Source organism: Bubalus bubalis, chromosome 4 (genome assembly GCF_019923935.1).
Source record: "Bubalus bubalis isolate 160015118507 breed Murrah chromosome 4, NDDB_SH_1, whole genome shotgun sequence".
NCBI lineage: Eukaryota > Metazoa > Chordata > Mammalia > Artiodactyla > Bovidae > Bubalus > Bubalus bubalis.
This window is the reverse complement of record NC_059160.1, coordinates 10384449-10407008: the sequence shown is the minus strand read 5'-3', so window position 1 is coordinate 10407008 and position 22560 is coordinate 10384449. Positions and strand designations below refer to the sequence as shown.

The window sequence follows — 22560 nt, the reverse complement described above, 5'->3', positions numbered from 1 at the left end:
TCTATCCACGTTGTTGTAAGTGGCGTTATTTCATTCTTTTTTAATGGCCGAGTAATATTCCATTGTGTGTATGTACGTGTATGTTCCTTGTTCAAGTCTCAGATCAGGTGCTCTGTCTGAGATGCTTTTCCTGAATACTCACCCCACCCCTGGGCTGGTGATGTTTCCTTTCTGGGCTTGGTAGTTCTGCTACTCTTCATTGAGTCATGCTCAGTTGTTGCCATTTTCCCTTAAAACACATGAGCTCCTTGCGGGCAGGAGCTGCACCTACTTTATCTCCATACCCCCAGCCCCTAGCCCAGGGCCTGACACAAAGGAGGAGCTCAGCTCAGTGGCTGGTTGACCATGAATATATGGATGCTTGAGGGCCAAGAAACAGATTGGGGGTGGGTAGGTCAGTGGGTAGATGATGAATGAATGACAGATGACAGATGTGTGAAAGGGTAATGGATAAATGATATGTGCTGGACAAATGAGAAAGAGATGTCAGATGGATGACAGATGGGTGGGTGGATGGATGGATGGGTGATAAATGGAACAGATGATGGGTGCTGGATAGGTATCGCATGGATGGGTAAATGTTGTAGAATATGCATGATAGATGGTGAATGGATGTTGGCAGGATGGGTAGATGGATGTTGGATGGATTAAGGAAGGATACATGGATATAGGATGGATGAATAGATGATGAGTTAATTGAGGATGGATATATTGGGATAATAGATGTTGGATAGATGAGTAGGTAGATGATGTAGGGTAGATTTTAGATGGTGGATGGATATATGGACCAATTGATGTTGGATTCTAGATGGACGTTAGATGGATGGATGATGAATGGATGGAAAAGAAGTTGGATAGATGGATAGAACCTGGGAAGGGAAATACCCTAATCGAAGCTATGTTCCTTCTTATCTCCAGTTCCAATCAAAGGAGCCTGAGGAACCCGAACAAAGCAGAGGCCAAGACTCACTGACTGATCAGAAGGAGGCCGATTCGGTAGTTGGGTCATTGGGTCATGGGTGTGGGTCATAGGGAGGGGAAGGGAAGGGAAATCAGGTAGGAGGTGGGCTGAGGTCCTGAGATGAGCTCTGGAGTCATCCAGACCAAGGCTGGCTCTGTCATGGGGTCACTGAGAAGAGGCGCTCTAGAGGAGCTGGGCAGCAGGGCTACCTTCTGGCTTGGAGACCTGGGTGGTTGGACAGTCCTGGGGTCAGAAGCCCAGGGCTCCACTTTCGTCTTGCTAGGATGCCCTGAAAGGGTCACTGCCCTTCCCTGGGCAAATGGCAGTTTGACTCTGATAGTCTCGGAAGGCAAGGTCCTCCTGGGTCTGAAGGGCTGGCCACCCTGGGAGAAAGGGTAGGTTTCCAGGAGCTGGAGCCAGAGAGGCGCTGAAGAGGGCCAGAGAGGTACAGAAGTCAGCTGGGCCTGGAGGATCTCCAGGGTCCCGGGCAGGAGAGATGTATGCAAGTGGTGGGACCCGCCAAGGCTGCTGGGAAGCCTGGCTGCAGCTGGAGCACATGCTCTGCCCCGCCCCTCCCCAGGACCTGCCAAACAGACTGTTTTCATCACCCTCAGCCTCCAGAGAGGTGAGGTCAGAGCCGAGGGCCTGGGGCAGCGGGAGGCGGGAGAGGGAGACCAGGCTGCTTGGGGCCAGTGCTTCTCTAATCCTGTTGTTCTGCTGTTTCTCATGCTGGCTCCTGAAAAGCCGGGTGTGACGGGGTGAGGGGGTGTCTGTCTGGCCTTGCTCCTTGTCTGAGCTGGGGGGATTCTGCCCGACCCCTGACTGTTGGGCAGAGGAGGAAACGAGGGGCAGGGCAGTCATCCTGGATCATATAGCCCACCGGTGGCGGGGCTCAAATTAGGACCCGGGACTCAGAACTCCCCACCCAGGCCTCTCCCTGCTCCCCCCGCAACACCGCTTCCCAGCTCTGCCCTGATTGCCTTCATGGCCTTGCAGAGTAGAAGCAGCATGCTAACTGCTGAGTGGGCCATCTGTGAAATGGGAGGTGATGGGGACTGGTCACTAAAGGTGCTTCCAGTTCTCCCAGGGACTCTGGCAGCTTTGCTCTTCTTCTTTCTGTGTTATTTCTTCACATTTCCTGGGGCCGGAGTTTTGTGAACAAAGAGGAAATAGAAATACAGTGGTCTCCCTTTAGGCTCCATGAAATGGGCCTGCCCCAGCAACCCAGAAAATCTCTCAGTCCACCCCCAGAAAGCGTAGACTGGACAGAATGACAACTGCCTCATTCTTTCATTCATTCGCTTGCATACTTAGTGAGCACCTTCTATATGCCTGTGTGTGGGCCAGAGGTGAACTGGAGTGCCATCATGGAGCCTACGGTCTAGTGGTCAGGGCTGTGACGGGGATGTGGTGCAGGGTCGGGGCCGTCCTTCCCCCCAGCGTCCTCTGGACATGTGCTTTGATGCTTCATGCCCCACATCCAGAGAATCTCTGGATGCTGGGGACTTGGGACACCTGGGTTCTGTCCTGCCTGTGCCAGTAACCTCCTCTGTGACTTTGGGCAAATGCCTCTGCTTCACGGGGGCCTCAGTTTCCCCAACAAGTGAAGGTGAAAGTCGCTCAGTCGTGTCCAACTCTTTGAGACCCCCATGGACTATACAGTCCATGGAATTCTCCAGGCCAGAATATTGGAGTGGGTAGCCATTCCCTTCTCCAGGGGATCTTCCCAACCCAGCGATCGAACCCAGGTCTCCTGCATTGCCAGTGGATTCTTTACCAGCTGAGCCACTAGGGAATCCCCAAACAAGGATGACTCCAAAGCGGGTGCACTTGGGGGCTCTGCTGGGTATGACTGTAGATGTCTGGGACTCATTCCTTTCACAAAGGTGAGGAGAGTAGGCAGATGGGGGACTCGGGGTTAGGGGACACTTGGGTGACTCCTTGGCTCCAGAGGATTGTTGCCATGGGGAAGAGGGACCCAGAGTTTCTCCATCTTTAGATATTTCAAGAGAAGCTGGAAATATGTAGTTATGTGTTAACCTCTTGATTAACACTGGAACCTAATGCAAAATAATCTGAAAACCCTATGCGGGCTGAACACACATCTGTGGTCTGCATTCCCCTCCCGCTGGCTCCCTGGGGTCCAATTTGAGGGTGGAGAAGTGCACATTCCCAAGGGTGCTGAGCCCCCAGAACCCTGCCAACCAATACCTCACGGGTGAATGAGTTCACAAGCTCTTTTCTCGGCAGTTCTGGGATGGAGGAAGATGGCAACTCTGGGCCTTTGAGGTGGGCATGGCAGCATGGGCAGGGGAGGCTGTCACCAGGGACTCCCCCATCCCACCAAAGGGACCTGGGGGCCAACACTGGACCCTGTTTGACAGGCAGACAAGAGGCCAGCGGAGGGCAAGGCTGGGAGCCCACTCAAGGGCCGACTGGTGACCTCATGGCGGATGCCCGGGGACCGTCCCACGCTGTTCAATCCGTTCCTGCTGTCTCTGGGGGTCCTCAGGTGGCAAAGGGTAGGCTGGCTCCAGTGGGGTGGGAGGGGTGAGGGTGGGAGAGAGGGGGGGGGAGGGGAGGGAGGAGGCTGGTGTTAGGCAAAGGAAAACCAGTAGGGGCTGAGAGGGAGAGATGTGGGACCCGCACTTGAGAAAGGAGAGCTGGAAGCAGAGCCCTGAGCTCCCTTGGTCTCTGCGGTGAGGGGCCTGTCCCACCTGCAGGACTGGGCTGGAGCCGCTTTCAGCTTGCAGGGTGAAGGGTGATGGAATAATCCACACAGCTGAAGCTCCCAATCAGCATATAGGCCAAGGGGAGCCAGGCTGGGAGGGGGGGAGGGGGAGAGGGAGAGAGGGCCTGCGAGGGGCTCTGGGATTGCAAAGTGTGTCTCAGACCTGGGCCTGAGCCAGTTGCACAAACATCTGGCATTACGTAACCCATCCTCTACCCAGAGAGGTCTGTAAACACTCAGGCCTCTGGTTTGGGGTTTCCTCAAGAGCAAGGAGAGGGGAGGGGAGGCAGCTGAGACTTGCTCTCTCTGGCCCCTGCATCACGGTGGAGGGAGCAGGCCTGGCCACCTCCAGGGGCCACAGGCCGGCTTATGGGCTCTCTTCTCTCAGTGACAGGCTGGTTCTTGTACTCTGATAAGCTGGGGGTCTAGCTCTAAGCTGGGCACATTGCTGCTGCTGCTGCTAAGTCACTTCAGTCGTGTCTGACTCTGTGTGACCCCATAGATGGCAGCCCACCAGGCTCCCCCGTCCCTGGGATTCTCCAGGCAAGAACACTGGAGTGGGTTGCCATTTCCTTCTCCAATGCATGAAAGTGAAAAGTGAAAGTGAAGTTGCTCAGTTGTGTCCGACTTAGCGACCCCATGGACTGCAGCCTACCAGGCTCCTCCATCCATGGGATTTTCCAGGCAGGAGTGCTGGAGTGGGGTGCCATTGCCTTCTCCGAAGCTGTGCACACTAGATGCTGTAATTAGACACAGTGTAAACTCAGGGAGGTGAGGTGGACTTGCCCAAGGGTGCATGGCTAGGGTTTAGAGGAACCAGCCGCTTGCTGATTTTCCTCATTTCTTGATGAGAGCATGGCTGCAGCCAAACTCACGAAGCCTCAGTTGCCACATCTGTCTAATGGGAAAATAATATATATATGCCGATGATCAGGGCTGCAGGGAGGACTGGCTCAGAGAGATCAGGATGTACAGAGGTGTGAGGGGGTGGGGTGGGGGGCAGTGTCCAAACACTAACTTTCCCATCTGCTTCTTCTTTTTAGTATTTAAAATATATATATCTTGGCTCAGTTTATTTATTTTTGTTTATTTTTTGGCCACATGGCATGTGGGATCTTAGTTCCCCAACCAGGGATCAAACCTCTGCCCCCTGCAGGGGAAGTGTGGAGTCATAACTACTGGACCACTGGGGAAGTCCCCCATCCACTTCTTCATTTCCTCTCTGCTCTATGGGGGTTAAGGCACAAGGATAACCAAGCAAACACGGTTATCTAGGCAGGGTGGTATCTTTAAGGGGCGGGAATTACCTTATCAGCCCAACTAAAGGTCACTAACACAGAGTAGTTCAGCAGGAGGGAGCAGGTAAGTCCTTGGTGGGAGAGCAGGGGAAGAGAAATGCGGAAATGGACTCTGGGATGCTGCTGCTGGTGATGATAACCAGCATTTATTGTGCACCTACTCTGTGCTCGGCTCTGTGTTCAGTGAGTGGCACACCTAATTGCATTGAATCCTCGCCCTTGGGTGTAACAGGTATGGTTCACATTGTCCATTTCATAGATGAAGGAATGAAACTCACTCATTCTAGGTCACACATAGGGGAGAGCTAGGATTTGAAGCCTGCTCTAGCCAACCTCAGAGCCCACCCTGTCCCCACCACCTCCGTGCATCCGTGTCTCCTTGCAGAGTCCTTGCAGCCCCGAGAGGCTCCGCAGATTTTCCCCATTGGACAGATACGGCAATTGAGGCTCAACGAACTGGCAGCTCTTCTCTCATCCAGGGGTGAGGAAAATCAGGAGCTGAGAGACAGAACTGCTAGTGGAACCACCCGGACAGTTACTCAGAGCAGCATTAAACATCTCTCAGGCTGGATAGTGAAATTAGTCCAAGGTCAAGAGCCAGGAAACCTAAGGCTTGAGTTCTGTCTCTGCTCCTAACTGGTGTGGCTTTAGGCCATTGTCTCCCTTCTCTGAGCCTCGTATTGTTATCCTCAATAGAAGAATGGTCTGAAACTGGATAACCCCAAAGTTCTGTTTAAGAAGTCACTCCTGGGTCCCTAAAGCTGTACCATCCCTCTTACCAGGGCAAGTTGCCGTTGTGCATTCAGTCACTGGACCAACATTTGTGAAAAACCTGATATGGGCTGAGGCCCTGGGCTTTACATGATATAGACGAAAACCACTCTTCCTGCCCACAGGGAGCTCACAGTTTGTAAGGACACTGACATAGAACTGGTCAGGACACAGTGTGGTCATCACTTGAGTTGTAGAGTATACAGATGCAGGGAGCTTTGGACACGGAGATTCTCAGTCTGTGCTGGGGGCACTCTGGCTTCCTTTGGACTGAGACTTGAAGGGTGAGGAGGAATTTTCCAGGCAAACAAACATTTGGAGGGAGGGGAGGGAGAGAGTGAGTGTGTGTGTGTTGGGGCATAAGAGGACAGGAAGGGAAGTGTTCCAGACACAGCACAGAACAACATGTGCCATGAGGGAGGCACAGGGGACCTGGCTTATTCTGGGACGTCCTGGTGCTTGTGCAGCCCTAGCACGTGAAACGTGTGTGTGTCTAATGATGAAGGACAGCAGGCAGGGGCCATACGATAAGGAGCACTGACTGCTGGCACAAGAATGTACCTCTCAGCAGTGGAGAAGTGTTGAAGAACTCTGGGCAGGGGAGTGTTCTAATCACTGTGTTGAGGGTACTGGAAGAGAGTCCCGGGGGGCCAGGAAACCAGCAAGGAGGCTGGTGCTGTCAGGTGCCCAGTGCCCATGCCACTGGGCAAGGGTGGTAGCTGAGGTCTTCTGTCCGTTCACTCTCTCTCCCAAGGACCAAATAAATGCCTGAGTGAGGTACAGGGGTAGGGTGAGAACACTGCTCAGCAATGCCAGAATGCCAGTGTCTAGGAGGACTTATCCGTGGTCTCATTTCTCAGGGTGGAGAGAATTCCAGTGGGAAATGCTGGGAGAACTTCAGCTCCCTGGGCCTCCACTTCTTTAATTTGTGAAATGGGGATAGTAATTATAATCATGACAGAAATAATTTCTGAACCCCAAAGTGAGATGGCAGAATCACTGAGATGGTAATTATTCCAATCTCCCTATGCCCCTACCTAAGGAGAACTAACTAGGGATAAAGGGGGTGTTCTAGGTGCTTTACTTAAATAAACACTTAATCCTTACAGCAGCCTGTGAGATCATAGCATCATCTCATTTTACAGAAGATGAAGCTGAGGCACAGAGAGGTTAAGTACTTTGCTTAAGGTAACACAGGGCTTGAGTCACAATGCTCCATAAGCCATTCCATGCACTTAGCAACAAATTCCATCACAGTCCCTCCTCAGCTGTAGGCTTAGAGGAGCTCCTGCAGGCAAAGAACCTCTTAAAAACCACCAAGTGCTTTGGGAAAGAGAAACGGTATAGTCCACACCCAAGAACACAAAATGAGGTTCTTAAACAGAGAAAGACTCCCTGTGAGGAGGGGGCATTTAAATGGGAAGGCCCTATGATTCCAGAACTCACTTTGCGCTTAGATTGTGCTAAGTTGCTTGGCTCTTTGTGACGCTATGGACTGTAACCTTTCAGGCTCCTCTAGGGAATTCTCCAGGCAAGAATACTGGAGTGGGTTGCCATGCCCTCCTCCAGGGGATCGCCCCAACCCAGGGATGAAACCCGAGTCTCTTGTATCTCCTGCATTGGCAAGCGGGGTCTTTACCACTAGCGCCCACTCTTACTTGTTACGAACCCCCGCCTCTTCTTTCTGTGTGATCTTGAGCAAGCTGGCTCACCTCTCTGAGCTTTCATTTTCTCATTAGTAAAATGGAGGCAAGGACACCCCCTTGTCGGGTCTGTAGTTAAGGACGAAAGTCCATTACATAGGTAATGAGCCAGGCTGGGCGAGTGGGACACGCTGAGTTGGTAGTGTTGGGTGCTTTGCCCGCGTCGTCACCCAATCGAGGGGCAGAGCCCTAATAGACCCATCGCTCCCGTCTGGCGCCTGGCGACTGGGTCGGGGGAACCGTTGCTGGGCGACGAGGGTGCCACACCCCGCTGCCCCCACCCCGCACTCCCGCGCAGCGGCAGGTCCGAGTCACCTGCACGCTGGGCCCTTCCTTCCTCCCAGCGCGCCCCCGGGGCCAGAGCCCGACCCGCCCTCCGCTGCCTCCGCCCCCTCCGCCCCCATCCGCCCCCATCGGCCCCCATCCGCCCCCATCCGCCGCGCCGGGGACCGCCCCCGCTCGCCCGTCCCGTCGCAAGAGGCCCCGCCTCCGGGCCTTTCCCGCTCTCCCATTGGCCCGCCCGCGGCCCCCGCCGCTGTTTGTCCCGGCTACCCCGCCGCCCATTGGCCATTCCGGATCCTCCCAGGAAGTTTGAAAAAAAAAAAAAAAAAAGTTTTATGGGCGGATGGAAGGGGCCGGGGCTGCGCCGGGGAAGGGAAGGGCCGGGAGGAGCGGCGGCTGGCGGCCGAGAGGGGCGGCGGCGGCGGCGGCGGGATTCCCGCTCCGCTGAGCCCGGCCCGAGAGCCCTTTCCACCTTCCTGCCTCCTGCTCTTGCCGCCCCTGGGTGCCGACATGACGGTGAGTGCTCCCCCCCGCTAGGGGTGCAGCCCTTCTGCACCCCCAGGCCGGGAGGAAAGCGACAGCCGGAGCCAGAGCCGCGCCGCTCCCCTCTGGGCAACCCCCTCCTCACTTCCCGGAGGCGCGAAGAGGTCTCGGCCGGAAGAAGGGCGACCCCGGCCGCACGGGCCGGCTGTCCTGCCTCACCTTCCCCCGGCCTCACTTTTCCGAGCCAGGAGCCCGGTCAACCCCTACCCCGAGAAGATGGGAACTCTCGCTCTCAGGCACCACCCCCTAACTTTTGCGGGTCCAATCATGGACAGATTCGGGGTGGCCCTTTCCCCTTCTCTTCTCCAGCTCCCCTTAGTAAAAACCTGATCTGACTCCCCCAAGTTGCGCCAGATTTTTAAGTGTCTCCCAGGGTTCTGGGTCGCGGGAGGAGCGGAGATGGGCCTAGCCCGGGTCTGGGTCTCGCCGGGGGCTGGAGAGAGGCGCTCCCTTGGTTGGAATGGGTCTCGCTGGTGCGGGTCTGGGAAGTCTGTCCGCCGTGTGGGCGCTGGGCGCAGGTTGGCTGGGTGAAGAGAGGCCTCTGGAGCCCATCCTGGGACTTCTGAAGTAGCAGGATACCGTGCTTTCCCGGACTTGCCACTTCGCAGTGGCTCTGGGACCTTGGGTGGGGCAGGCCAGCGATTGGGAGTGAGGAACACGGTGGCAGGGATTTGTCTTTCTCTTGGGGATGAGCCATACCCAACCTCTATCAGTACTTGTACCTTAATTATCATATTGCGTCTCATAGCTGAGTTCACCAATAGCCCCTTTCCACAGTGTAATAAACTGAGGCTTGGAGAGGGGCATCGGTGAGTTGCCAGAGGTTATCCTGAGTGTAAGGGAAGGAGTAGCCCTTTTCCAGGTCACTCTGGCCCCTTCACTGTGATGTTCTGGAAGGGAGGGGCAGGACTGCTTTTGGTTTCTGGCAGGCGCCTTAGGGAGGCTCTGACAGCCTGGTGAGAAGAGTTGGGGGCAGCTGAGCAGCGTGGGTGTGCGCAGGGCCCCTGCCTCCTAAGTGCGATGACCTGCTCACTGCCTGGACTTCCTCAGCCTCTGCACATCCTGCCACCTCTCTGCTGGCCCTTCCTGTTGTCAGCAGCCTCCCCTCCCCTGTCAGGGAGCAGAGAGGGATGTGGGGGGAGGAGCTGAGTCAGTGTCTTCCACGCCACCCCCCCATCCCCGCCTTAGGCTAGTGGAGAGTGGTTGCATTGCCTACGGGGTGCCTGCCAGGCCCTGAAACTGGGTGCTGTCACATTACCAGCTTGGATCCCTGCAGGTTGATGGTAACTCCCGGTCTAACCCATGAGGACACCGATGAGTTCACACTGTAGGTAGTGAACTTACGTGCCCTGGGTGACACGGCCCGGCCCTGGCTGAGCCAGAATTTGTAACTTGGTCTGTCCTAGTTTTGTCTCAGGATCAGATAAATGTACATAGTTGCCTTTCCTGGGGAAGCACATGCTGAACTCAGGTAAGGCTGCCAGAAGCAGCATGTGGGGGCCCATCCCTGCTGGTGGGAAGAGGCTTCCCGAGGGAAATGACTTCCTGGGACTATAGGACTTTGTCAAATGGAGAGGGATCGGGGTGGCGGCGGGGGCGGGGGCGGGTACAGTGTGGACCAAGGCTGGTGGCCGTATTTGGGGAATGAAATGGTGAAAACATAGAAAAAGGATTTGGGAAGGAGGGCCTCAGAGGCCAGGAAGAGCAGCTTGGGCTTGTCCAGGGGCACTGGGGAGCCACGAAAGGTTATGGAGCAGAGAGGAGGCTTGTAATGACCTTTGACAGTGTTTACCGGATTCATCTTGGCTGCTCTCAGACCTGAGCCCACTCCAGGCTAGTATCCTGCCCATTGCTTCTTCACATCCTCTTCCTCTCTCCTGGCCCCATCTCCCTGACTTCAGCCTCAGAAATCTGAACGAGCAAGTGGCAAAGGTGCTATGAATGTGTAAATGCTTAGAGGCTTCAGGAAGCTGGGCCTGGAGTCAGGCTCTGCTCCACCTTCTTTTGCCTTAGCTGGGTGCAGCCTTGCCCCTGGAGCTTCATCCTCAGCAGCTGCCTAGCATCAAATTATATACCTGCTCACTTGTTTATTGTCTCTCTCCAGAGTTCCACCAGGGCAGGGACTGTATCTCTTGTTCACCGCTGATTTCCTGGTGTAGAACAGGGCCTGGTTCAAAAAAATAAGAGAGAGAGATGAAAAGAAAGAAGGGAAGAAAGAAATTTGTATGAATGTCCCCTGAGTCCTAAGATCTTGTGGTGGGGGGGGGGGGGCGGTTGTTGAACAGCGCGTGTCCCTGATGGAGTTGCCTCTGGTCTAGCCTTGAGGGATAAGTGAGTGGCTTCAGGACGATCACAGATGCCACAGAGGCCCTGGGAAGTCATCTGGTGTGGTGTGTACTGGGAAAGGCGCCTCGGAGGTGGCAATGAAGCCACGTCTCAAGGCATGAGAAGGGGTCTGCCTGGGTGAAGGAGGTGGAGGAGGCCTTGTGTTTCAAGCAGAGGACATAGGTGTGTGTGGAGGGCCCCAGTCCTGGTGTGTGGGGGATCAGAGAGGAAGTGTGATGACGTAAACCGTGGGGCCCCCTAAGCAGGGGTGAGGCCAGGCTGAGGCTTTCGTGCTCTCCTGAGGCAGCTGGACCTTGTTCTGAAGCCGTGCCTGAGGCTTTGAGGCGGGCCTGTGACACTAGGTCTTTGGGAGTGGGTCCCCTGCCAGAGCGCGCGCACAGGGGCCGGCGTCCATGGTCCAGGCTGGCTTGAGGCACAGTTGACCTGTGGTCAAAGGAGGGAGGGCTGCTGTGAGGTGCTATCAGTGCTCCGGAAGGGAAAAAAGGGGGAAAGGGAGCTTCCTGCAGGTGGAGGGAAGGTATCTGGGGCTGAGGAGCCATGTGTGAAGTTACAGGGGGCAGAGAGTTAGGTTCTCTGACCTTTTGACCCTTGGGGGCTTCCCAGGTCACCGCAGGACCTCGCCCGCCAGCAGGTTTAAAAACTCACACTGGTGGCCTTCTCTCCCCAAGGTCACCATCCCATCTCATACCTCATAGTGTGTGGGTACCAGTGTTTCTGTGTGTAGTTTCTCTCATGGAACTTGGGGGAGGGCAGGACCCCCCATCATTTGCCACATCAAATGTCTGGGCTCAGGGAGGGGATGTGACTTAGGAAGGTCACTCTTTTTCCCAGGCAGCCCTCGGGGTCCCACCCTGTCATTCCTGCCCTTCCTCAGCCTCTGGAAGCCCATGACTCTCCCAGCCCCAGCTTGGCTGTCTTGATTGGCTGGGTGGTCAGCTGGTCCTTCCTGGGGAGCTCTCCACAGGTCTGCACAGTGATGCCAGCTCTGTGGTCCATCCTAAAAAGCCTGGCTCCTCAGCTGCCAGGAGGTGGGGTGGGAACGGCCCCCTAAGCACAGGAATTTAGATCAGGGAGGTAGAGGAGGGTGGATATTTAATCAGCAGGTTTCCCCTGGGGTCACAGCATGCCAGGCCCTGAGGCCACGGGAGGCCCCTGTCTGCACATGGACCCAGATGACTTGGTGGCCCTGAGCATGGCTATTGGTCTTCAGTCTGAGCTTGGAACCGCCCTGGGCAGCTTCTGGCCCACGTGGGGAACAGGGCGGGGAAGAAGAGAAAGCAGACAGGGCGTACACAGCCTGGGGTTTCCCAGGTCTGAGCAGAGCCCGTGTCCCTTCCGTCAGACAGGTCTGCGGGGAGGGGCATGATGCAGGGGTTGGGCCGCCAGCCTGCCGAGATCCAGGGGCCTTGGTTCCAAGGCCATGGCTGGGGATGGCTCAGGAGGTCCAGGCTGCTGGCCCAAGCCCTTCTCAGGCCTCTTCCTCCACCGGAGGAAGAGGAAAATGGGGCTTCCTCAGAGGAAAGCGGGTCAGGGCAGGTGGCCAGGTCAGGTGGCTCCAGTTTCCAGGTTTCCAACCGTTGTCACCGTCCACCCTGCTGAGCCATGCCACCCACTCCCTCCACGCAACCAGACACCTTGGCCCGGTGGAGCTGTGATGCAGGTGCTGATAGGTGGGCTCAGAGCCATGGCAACAGGTGGCAGCCTCCTCCCTGCCGGCCAGCTTGGCCCACCAGCGAGCAGGAGCTGAGACAGCAGGGGGACCGGGACTTAGACAAGAGAGAGAGGTCTCCCCAGCAGGCCAGGAGGGTCTGAGGATTGGCCTGGCCAGAGAAAATGCCCAGATGAGCAGTTTTGTCCTCTAGGGGCTAGGCGGGGGGGACCTAGCTCCAGGTCCCTATGGAACATGCTACAGCTGGGAGCCCCCAGACTCCGGGGCCGTGCCCCCCTGGGCAGCACTTGGCAGGTAGGACTTGCCAGAACTGAGGTACCCTCTCCCCAGCCCTTCCAAGAGCTGGGGGGGCTCAGGGGGTCTCAGACCACACCCTGGGCCTGGCTCCATCTTTCAGGGTCTCCAGGAGATGAGGAAGGGCAGGGCTGGTTGGACCACGGGAGGGTTAGTGGGTTGGGGGTGGGTAAGATCATTAGGGCATTATCTGCCTGGGCCTCAGTGACAGGAACTGGACAGTTCACTCAGCCCTGCTGATCTGGCCTGTCCTCTGAGCTCTGTAAGGGTTCCTTGTTCCAGGCAGAGTTCTCTCCCCAGTCTCTCTCCCTCTCCTCCACACTCAGGTGAGGAAGCAGGCTGGCCGGGGGGATGGAGCTTGGAGGTCTGTGGTGGACGGCCAGTCACCCAGCCCACCTCTCAGAGGTTGCCAGATGTTCAGGAAAGGGACCAAGTCTGCTTCAGTGGCTGGGAGCCTGCCTGGATTTGGGGGGTTATCTGGGTCCTCAACCCTCCTTCCTGGCTTCCCAGGACTCTTATAGGACTTAGAGCAGGTAGGATGAGCCCCTTTGGTTCTCGCTGGGCCTGACTCACCTGCCACCCCCTCTCCCCATAGCCCGATCTGCTAAACTTCAAGAAGGGATGGATGTCTATCTTGGATGAGCCTGGAGAGGTAGGAGGGCTGTGGTGGGGTGGGGTGAGGGGTAGGGGGTGGGAAGTGGGGTTGCTGCAGGGCCCTGTAGGGTCCTGGGGGCTGCCCAGGTGGCTGAGCAGCTTCCCTGGCCTGTCCAGCCATCTAGAGACCCTGGCTTCTGGGTGGAGGGGTTAGAGGGTGAGGGCCAGAGTGGGAACCCTGAGGGGGTTCCTTGTCCTGCTGGAAAGAAAGCCTTGGGCTGCGGGGTGGGAGGCCGGAGGCTGCTAGTCATCTCAGCTTCGTGAAGCAGCCTGCAGTATGTTAAGGTCACCAGGAGGGCGGCCTCCTGGCCCTTCACGCCCTGCACCCTGTTCTCTCTCCTCACCAAGAGCCCCTAGGCCCTTCCACCTCTTGATGACCCTGGCTGGGTATCTGAGGGTCTGGAATGGAAGGGTTCACAGAGATCATCCAGCCTGAGATGTATACAGATTCCCAAAGGCTCAGCCATGCAGCAGCTCCCCCCAGCCCTGGGGTGGGGGCTCAGAGTACATTCCTTGAAGTCTCACCAACCTGGGGCCCCATTGAGTCACAACTTCTTCCAGCCTCAGTGGCCTCATCTGTGAAATGGGCATGCTGGGTAGTGAGAATTCTTTCCAGACTGGATAACAGTGACAGAGGTCAAGCACATAAAATGTTCCACAGGGCCCTCAGTGCCCGCTTGGGCCTCAGCTAATCACCCTTCCCTTTCTCTACTGTGCGCATCCTTAGAGCCAGAAGGGACAGTAGCTTTTCACCATTCTACCCTTCTGGCTGCCAGGCTGGAGGTGGAGCTGGCCTCCTGCCCACCCAGCCTGGGAGGGGACGTCTCCCTGCCCGGGTCCTGCATGCGCCCGCAGCTTGGGTCTGCATGCAGCCCGCATGCCACGGAGGGCTTGGAGCCAAAGGGAATCTCATTGTATTCCCTACCCACATGCTTTATTCCCTCTAGCCCACAACCTTCTGAACCCGCTGCCTGCTTGCCAGCCCCCTGGTGGCTGGGCTCCAGGCTCACACAAGGCCGGGCATCCCGCCAGTGACCCTTCCCAGCCTCCCCACCCAGGGTCTCTGGAGGGCAGAGATTATGAGCCCCACCCAGAACTGGCCATTACTCATTCTCTTTCACAGGGTTTTGGAATGTCCGAGCTGGAAGGGCCCTGGGAGTTCAGCCAGCCCACCGCTTGGTGCACAGACAGGAGACAGGCCCGCAAGGGCTTTGATCTCTTCCAGGCCCAGCAGCACCTTGGGCAAACCCAGGCCTTGAACTTGGGGTGCCTGAGGCCCACAGAGTTCCAACCAGTTGCCATCCCAGGCAGTCATAGACCAAGCCTGGAAGGGCCTAAGAGATCTTTTGGGCCTGAACCCCTGCCCCACTTTACAGAGGAACAGTTGTCCTGTGTAGCAGCTCGGGTCACTCAGAAGAGCAGCGTGGTTCTAACAGAACCAGTCTCTCAGAACAATCCCCAACGCCCTAGTGCCTGACCACACGCCAGGTGCCATGAGAGACATTCCGGGGAGGCTTAGGAATTTCTGACCTCACCAGGAGGCTTAGGGACTACTTCGCCCTACTTTACAAGTCAGAAAACTGAAGCTCAGAGAGATTGAGACACTTGACTAAAGACACACAGCTAGCAAGGGGTGAAATAGCTGTCACCCAGGTCTCTTGGATGCTAAAGTCCTATTTCTCATGGGAGGCCAGTGTGGAAAGAAGTAGAAAGTATCATCCTGGCATATCCTTGAAAACTTAACCATCTTCTTGAGGAAAGAAAACCAAGTACTTGAAGTATTAACAACCAGAGCTTGGCAATGCGGGGGAGCTGCGGAGGACATGGGCTGACCCTGGCAGTGGGTGGATCTTGACTGGCATTCCAGTGAGTGGCCGGAAGCCCGGACGTGAGCTGAGTTTGGCACTTTCATATCAGGCTGTTCTGATGCCCCCACCCCTCTCCTATGTGTCCTGCCAACCTAACCCCATCTGCAGCAGAGAGAAGCATTGCAGAAAGGTGCACACATCATAAATGTACAGATAATGTATTTTCATAGCTGCACATATATGTAACCAGCACCTGGATCAAGAAACAGAATATGACCAGCTCTCAGACACTTCTCCCTGGGCCCCCTTCTGGTCCTGCTCTCTGGGAGACTTGTCCTCTGCTGTTGGGGTGATCAATCCAGGAATAGCATATGGAAGAAGACTCTTGAAGTCCTGGCCCCTGGCTTGCTAGGCAAATGCCCTTACCCAGGTCACAATCCCTTCCTGGACTGCACTGGGCAGGATTTGCATATAGGAACCTTGATGATCTTGGTGGAAAGGACCAAGAGGCCTATGGAATTGTCAACAAATCAGGGAAGGGCTCTCAGAAAGAAAGGGAGGGTGTGGTTAGTGAGGAGAAGCCAACCCATTTCACAGATGCTGCTCCCGAGGCTCAGAGAGGGAATGGAGGGGCTAACTACAAATGTGGATTTTGTGACTCTGCACTGTCCCCTGACCCCCGCCCCTCAGCCCAGCTGGTGAGGGTGCCAGGCACCTCCTGCAAGCCGAACAGTTGACCTGGCAGCACCCAAGATGCCTGTGGAATGATGCACAAACACATACTCATTCCATGCCCCCAACCCTTACTCACCGCCATCTCTCCTTCGCAGTGGAAGAAGCACTGGTTTGTGTTGACCGACTCAAGCCTCAAGTACTACCGGGATTCCACCGCTGAGGAGGTGAGACAGTGAAGTGGGAGGGCTCCTTCCCCCATCAGGTTCCAGGGGCCCCCTGATAGGGGGTCAGGGGTTTCAGGGAGGGATCCCTGGAGTCCGTGGACCATCATGAGCCTTCCTGCTGCAGGCAGATGAACTGGACGGCGAGATCGACCTGCGCTCCTGCACGGACGTCACCGAGTACGCGGTGCAGCGCAACTATGGCTTCCAGATCCACGTGAGCCTGCGGGCAGCTGGGGGCGGTATCCCTGGAGGGCCCCCCAGAGGAGGTGTGGGGGTGGAGTGTGGCTCACCAGACTGGCTCCCATCACTCATTTCCCCAGAGACCTTGTCCTTAGAGCCAGCGAGAAGCTCTGCTGCCAACACTGAGCTTGTCTGGGGCAATCCCAGGTATCACTAGCAAGCCAATTCGAATGTTGGAGAGACTGTGGAGGGGACAGGGCTCTTCCGAGGCTAGGAGGAGAGGGTGTGCATCCTCTGCTCACCTCCAGTCTCGAGACCTGAGATACCACCCCCTGGGAGGGAAGGGCACCTCCCTGGGGCCCAGAGTGGGGAGGGAGCAAGGAAGCTGGCCAGGTGGCAACCTACCTATGGGGTGGACTTGCAGACCAAAGACGCTGTCTATACCTTGTCGGCCATGACCTCGGGCATCCGGAGGAACTGGATTGAGGCTCTGAGGAAGACTGTGCGTCCCACCTCAGCCCCAGATGTCACCAAGTATGTGCTGGGCTGGACTGGGGCCTTCGGGGAGGTGCTTACCATCCCCCCAGCCCTGCATCCTGAATGGGTATCCAGTGCTCGCCTGAGGGCCCTGGGCCTCAGTTTCTCTGCCAACAAAATAGGGAGGTGGGGGAGGGGGCAGTGGGTATCTGTGGCACTCATCCAAAAATACCTTGAGGTTTGGAGTTTGACTCATCCCACCCTGAAAGGGTGGGGAGAGGCCTCGGCTCTTTGGAGAAGTGCTGCTGAGTCAAAGGGCCCGTGAGGTGGCTGATTGTCCGTGTGCCTAGGGGGCTGTGTCTGAGCCTGTGTCAGGGAGAGGGGATGGCTACTTAGTCTGGGTGGGGGACTCACTCCCTGTGGAGGTCGCTGTGGGGAGAGGGGCGGGAGGGTTGAGTGACCTGGTGGTAGAGCCCCCACACAGTACAAACCCCAGATGTGGGACTTGCCTGGCAGTCCAGTGGTTAGGACTCTGTGCTTCCACTGCAGGGGGGCATGGGTTCTATTCCTGGTGAGAGAGCTAAAAATCTCCCATGCCACGCAACACAGCCAAAAAGTAAATAAAAATAAATTTAAGTAAGCATCTTTTTAAACAAACAAACAAAAAGCCCAGATGCCTCTGAGGGTCAAAACTCTGGCTGTTGGGCAGCAGAAACTGAAGCTTGGTATTGAGGGGGCACGGAGTGTGTGTCCACCTGCCCAGCCACACCCTGGCTGGCAACCTTAGGCCAGTTGCTGTCTGGACTGAGTTTCAGATTCCTCACCTGTCACGCCAGGTGTCGTGTGAGGATATGCACAGAGGTGCTTTATAAACTCTTGCCCACTGTGCAGCTGGACTATGATTTACTGTATAGGCTTCACTGCTATAGCAAAGAAACCCCAAACACAGGTTCATGCAAGGGAGAGGTTTATTTCTCACTCCAGCCCAGACCTGGCGGGGCCGCTGTGCAGCCCCTAGCCCCTAGCCTTGCCTCTGGGCCAGAACACTGCTCACATTCTCACGGGTCCAAGCCAGGAGCCAGGCCAGGGCACACCTGGTCCTTTGAAGGGTGCCGCCTCTCACTTGCACTGGGCAGAGTGGTCACATGGCCACTTGTAGCGGCAAGGGACACTTTAGTTTCTGGCCAGGTGACCACGTACCCAGTGTTGCTATGGAAAAAGTGTTGCTATGGAAGAAGTTGTTATGTGTCTCCACAGTTTGTGCCTGTGTAGCCAGAGGCCACTGTTCACCTCACCTGCAGTGACTCTGGGCATCTCCCCTATTCCACTGAGCCTCTTGAACCCAGGGCCTTGTCTCCCACCACACCCTTAACACTGATGCTGCCATCACCATTCACAAAGGCCTTGCACACATTCATTCATCTAGTCCTCACGTCCCTCCTGTAAGAGGCATTGTTGTCCCATATTATAGATGAGATGACTGAGGCTTAGAGAGGGCGGCCAGGTTCCCTGGAAGTGGCCGAGTTGGGATGGTTCCCAGGATCTGTTAATGATGGAGTGGTAGTTCTAACCTGCTTCCTCCACTGGGGTCTGTCCCCAGGCCCCAACGCACGGGTCACACTCCAGAAGTGCTTGTTTTGGGACCAAGCAGGCCAGGTCCCACCTGACGTGGCTCTGCTGGCCCCCTAGGCTCTCGGACTGCAACAAGGAGAACACGCTGCACAGCTACGGCACCCCAAAGGGCTCCCTGAAGGCAGGGGAGCAGCGGGTGGGCTCTGAGGTCACCAGCCGGGGCGGCCCCCGGAAGGCAGACGGGCAGCGGCAGTCGCTGGACTACGTGGAGCTCTCCCCGCTGACTCAGGGCTCCCCGCAGCGGGCCCGCACCCCAGCCCGCACCCTCGACCGCCCGGCCAAGCAGGAGGAGCTGGAGCGGGACCTGGCCCAACGCTCCGAGGAGCGACGCAAGTGGTTCGAGGCCACGGACAGCCGGGCCGCGGAGACACCAGCAGGCGAGGGTCCGCGCCGGGTCCTGGGCGCCCCCCTGACCGAGGACCAGCAAAGCCGGCTCAGCGAGGAGATTGAGAAGAAGTGGCAGGAGCTGGAGAAGCTGCCCCTTCGGGAGAACAAGCGGGTGCCTCTTACTGCCCTGCTCAACCAAGGCCGCGGGGAGCGCCGGGGGGCCCCGAGCGACAGCCACGAGGCACTGGAGAAGGAGGTAGGCGGGCATGGCTGGCCTCTGGGAGCCTCCTCACCCCACCAGCACCCTTAACATCCCTGCGCTCATGCTATAGCGTTAGTTCTTGCATACCTACGGTGACTGGGGAGTTCACCCCTGAGCCGCTGACACTTCAGATGCCTTGTAAACTGGACTTCTTTCCTGGACCTTGGGGATCTTTTGTTTTTGTTTGTTTTTCCCCATCTTTGTTCTGTCCTCAGCAGTCCCAGAGAAGGGAAGGGGGAAGAGAAGGGAGCGACCATTTATTGAGCACCTTCTGCATACCAACCCTTGTACTAGGCCCTCCTTACTTACATTGGCTCATGCAATCCTCACCTGGTCACATGGCAGTTTCATGGTCCCATAGGGTAGACCGCCTCACTGTTTCACTGATGGGGAACTGAGGCTCCAAGAAGTTTCCTCCCACCTATATAATAGGTAAATATCTGTGACTGTGGTATCCTGCTCCCAACCCTGTTGAGCCTTCTTCTCTGGGCTAGCGCTCTCCTGGGTCCCTGACCTGGCCATCCAGGAAGCATCTGGAACATCCACACCAGGGCCACTTCATCCCGCCAGCTCCATTCCCCTTTCAAGACCCTCACTGACCTTGCCTCCCCCCATCCCCGTAGGTCCAGTCCCTTCGTGCCCAACTGGAGGCATGGCGTCTCCAAGGGGAGGCTCCTCAGGGTGCACCCAAGTCCCAGGAGGACGGCCACATACCCCCCGGCTACATCTCACAGGTAAGGACATGGAGCTGTTGTGTTGGGGGGTGGGGATGGGTTTCTGGTTGCCGTGTTTTGAGAAAACAGCTGATATTCTGGGAGCCCTTCCTATACCAGAGTGGAACCCGGGTGAGGCCTTTGATGTGCACCATCTCACTTAATCTCCCCAGAGGGTGGACGTGAGGACTGTGCCCATTTTGCAGACAAGACCACTGAGCTATAAGAGGGTATGTGACTTGCCTGAGGTCAACTGGCCTGCAGATGTCAGAGGTGGGATTTGAACTTGGGTCCAGCTGACTGCAGAGCCCATGCGTGAGCCCCCACGTGACCTTCTGTACTTAGACTCCCTTCCTCTGTACTGCTCTGGGGAAGAGGGGCCTGATGGAGCATGGGACCCCCAGTGGGCAGGCTCCTGGGAAAGTGAAAGTCGCTCAGTTGTGTCTGACTCTTTGCGACCCCGTGGACTATACAGTCCATGGAATTCTCTAGGCCAGAATACTTTAGTGGGTAGCCATTCCCTTCTCCAGGGGATCTTCCCAACCCAGGGATCGAACCCAGGTCTTCCACATTGCAGGCGGATTCTTTACCAGCTGAGCCACCAGGGAAGGCTAGGCCCCTGGGAGTCACTCCCTAAACACTGGGAAATCCTGCCAGGCGGAGGCCCTGCGCAAGGTGGTCTACAGGACATGGGTGCCTCCAGTGGCCCTCGGGGGACGCACGGCCTGCCTAGGACAGCGACTCTCAACAAAAGTTAATTTTGTTCCCCTGGGGACATTTTGGCCGTGTCCAGAGACACTTTTGACTGTCATGTCTGGGACAACTAGTTCTCCAGAAAAAATACGTGTGCGTGTACACACTGATACACTTATATATGTTTATTGTAAATTTTACTGATATAGAGCATGTTTAGTGTGCAACTTACAAATAAAAAAATACGTCATGCTTCTATTGTGAATTCCATATTGCAAATTGATTTTTCTCAGAGTACTTTTGTTGATTTCTCCAAATGCTCGTATCCACAGCAAACTGACAGATGAGTGTCGTTCTAACATGAATGTTGGTTGGCATTTTTTTGTGTGTGAATGAGTAAGACAGCCAGATATATGCCTAAACTTTACTTGGCCAATGTCATGAGCAACTTCTTTGCTGAACTGAAAGATACTTTACTGTTAAGACTATTTTAAAGTATTCTTTTAAGGACATTTCTTTGGGTTTTGTTCTGTGTACAATGTAGCAGTCCGAGGTAGTGCACATTTTGAAGTTTAATCTGTACTGTGAGCGTTAATAGCTTTTTCTCATCATTTGGTTAAGTCTGGACAATCAACAAAACAGTAAATCAAGCTCTGATTTGTAATGTTTACCGGTTTCCATGGTGTAAATATTCCTGCTATGGCTGATGTCCCTGAACAGAGTTGGGAATCTATGCACTGAGCATCATGTGGCATTTGCACCCTGCAGATACAGGACATGTAAATAACCTCAGAGCATAGTTAATAATAAAATGCAGTGAAATAATTAGGAGGTAATGAATCTTGAGTATCAGCTTTGTTTTTTTAACACTTATTTGGTTTTGTCTGTGTTGGGTGTTAGTTGCTGCTTTCAGTCTCTTCATTGCTGTGTGCCGGCTTCTCTCTTGGAATGCACAGCTTAGCTGTCCCTCAGCATGTAGGATCTTAGTTCCCCTACCAGGGACCAAACCCGTGTTCCCTGCATTGGAAGGCAGATTCCCTGGACTGCCAGGGAAGTCCCTCAGCCTTGTTTTTAATGTAACTAATTATAAGTTTATATAATTTCTGATAACAGCTATGCTAAATAGCTGCACCACAGAATTCCTAAAAATTTGACAATTGCTGTTCCCCAGCTAGCACACCCTTGCCTGAAGCAAAAAAAAAAAAAAACAAAAAAAAATACGGCTGGGGTCCCAGGCTCTGGGCAGGGAGGCCTTCTAGAGATTCCGAGGGAGCGTGGGGCTCTCAGAAAGTGTTCCTGGAACTGGGGGTGGGAGCGGGGGCTGAGGCAGGAGGGGAGGGCCGCTGGGTGTTTATCAAGGAGACGCCCACTGCTGAGCTGAGAAGCTGGGATCGCAACCCACACACCTCAGGAGGTTTGGGGTCTGGGACTTGACATCAGGAAGGTGGGGTTAGTGTGCAGGGAGTCCTAGCGCCAGGAGCTAGGACGCTGCTGAAGGAGGGGGTAGGGAAGAGGGTGTGGGGAGGGGGAGGGGAGCTTCAGGCTGGCCCACTGCCTCGAGGAAGGCAGAGGGGAGCTGGCCGGGAGCTGGGGCCACCGTGCAAGGCCAGGGGCCATCAGGGGCTGAGTGGTTCTGGAACATTCAGCTGAAGGGAGACCAGGGCTGAGGGGAGTTGGGGGTGTATTGTGGAGGTGAGCCTGGGGATCACCTGATGTGGGGAAGGGGAAAGGGAGGGCCCAGTTATTGTCAGAGCTCCCTCGAGGCCAGAGGAAGGTGGGGCATTTCTAGATAGAGTGGGGGCCAGCACCACCACCTGAGGCTTCCAGGCACCTCAGAAATGCCCCCCTACCCACCCCAGAGGGCTTCAGACTGAGCTTGGTGGACCCCTTGGACACCCCAGAGGCTGCCTTTTTTGGGTGGGTCCATCCACAGTTGTTGGTCCCGGAGCAGCACTGTCTTTGACTATTAGAACCTGCATTAATTTCCCTTTGCAGGAAGGTTTCTGTCACTAAAACAAAGCTGGAAAAGCACTGCTCTGACTTCTCAGGGTACAGATGGGAAACGGAGACCCAGAGAGGAGGCGAGTCCTCCAAGCTGGCAGCAGACTTGTGTCTGCAGTCCTGGCTTCCTGGTCCCCAGGCGCCCACTGGGCTCCCCAAGGCTGTCAGCGTTTCATCCTGTTAGATTGGGATGGGTAGGGGTAGCAGGTGGAATTGGGGGTGAGAAGGGCATAATGGGGAAACAGCCCAAGACGGGGTAGAGGAGGGTACCCGAAAAGAGGAGCTGAACCGTCTGTGTCCCCTCAGGCCCCAGGGG

At 55.8% G+C, this 22560-nt stretch overlaps 1 protein-coding gene across 2 annotated transcripts in view; it reads left to right on the top strand.

The window, feature by feature from the left end:
- LOC102390374 (TRIO and F-actin binding protein) overlaps positions 1-22560 on the top strand; it is a 58486-nt gene that overhangs the window by 25712 nt on the left and 10214 nt on the right. Inside the window, exons 9-16 of one of the 2 annotated variants that reach the window (XM_045165244.1) lie at positions 911-996; positions 3346-3483; positions 13194-13250; positions 15891-15959; positions 16084-16173; positions 16564-16673; positions 18306-18831; positions 19461-19571. In XM_045165244.1, the coding sequence (XP_045021179.1) occupies positions 911-996; positions 3346-3483; positions 13194-13250; positions 15891-15959; positions 16084-16173; positions 16564-16673; positions 18306-18831; positions 19461-19571 (1187 nt within the window). Of the gene's footprint in view, positions 1-910; positions 997-3345; positions 3484-8076; positions 8263-13193; positions 13251-15890; positions 15960-16083; positions 16174-16563; positions 16674-18305; positions 18832-19460; positions 19572-22560 lie in introns of those variants that run through there. The other variant, XM_045165243.1, reaches the window with a different exon arrangement.